General features: G+C 38.6%; 1 protein-coding gene across 1 annotated transcript in view; it reads right to left on the reverse strand.

Moving 5' to 3' along the window:
* The window catches only part of pdcd6 (programmed cell death 6), a 28,074-nt gene that overhangs the window by 9,188 nt on the left and 18,482 nt on the right, over positions 1-404 (reverse strand). Inside the window, exon 4 of the mRNA XM_016244383.1 lies at positions 101-259. Coding sequence (XP_016099869.1) covers positions 101-259 — 159 coding nt within the window. The remainder of the gene's footprint in view (positions 1-100; positions 260-404) is intronic.

Consider the following 404-nt stretch of genomic DNA (forward strand, 5'->3'; position numbering starts at 1 on the left):
TCTCATTCCTACAGGATTTTCTTTAAACACCTCACCAAACGCATCTATAACCTCCAGCTTTCCATTTATAGCAGTCAATAAGTAAGCATTACAAACTCACCAAAGCCGGTGAGAGCCTGTTTGAGCTCGTTCTTGTCGATAAACCCTGAGTTGTCCTTGTCGTAGGTGCGGAAGATGTTCTGCCAGTCTGAGATGTACTTCCAAACGCCGGCAAATTCATTAAAGTTAACCCCGCCTTTGTTCTCCCGATCAAACATAGCTGAAAAGAAAGAATTGTGGGAACATTTGGTTACATTTAGTCCTCATTTTATTGATGCTTGGATTTATTGTATCACTTAGTATTGTTAAGTGACTGGTGAAGTAATTTTCTATCAAAAACATGTATTATGTTTACAAATCACTGT

The sequence above is a fragment of the Sinocyclocheilus grahami genome, unplaced genomic scaffold, assembly GCF_001515645.1.
Source record: "Sinocyclocheilus grahami isolate Dianchi unplaced genomic scaffold, SAMN03320097.WGS_v1.1 scaffold716.1, whole genome shotgun sequence".
NCBI classification, from domain to species: domain Eukaryota; kingdom Metazoa; phylum Chordata; class Actinopteri; order Cypriniformes; family Cyprinidae; genus Sinocyclocheilus; species Sinocyclocheilus grahami.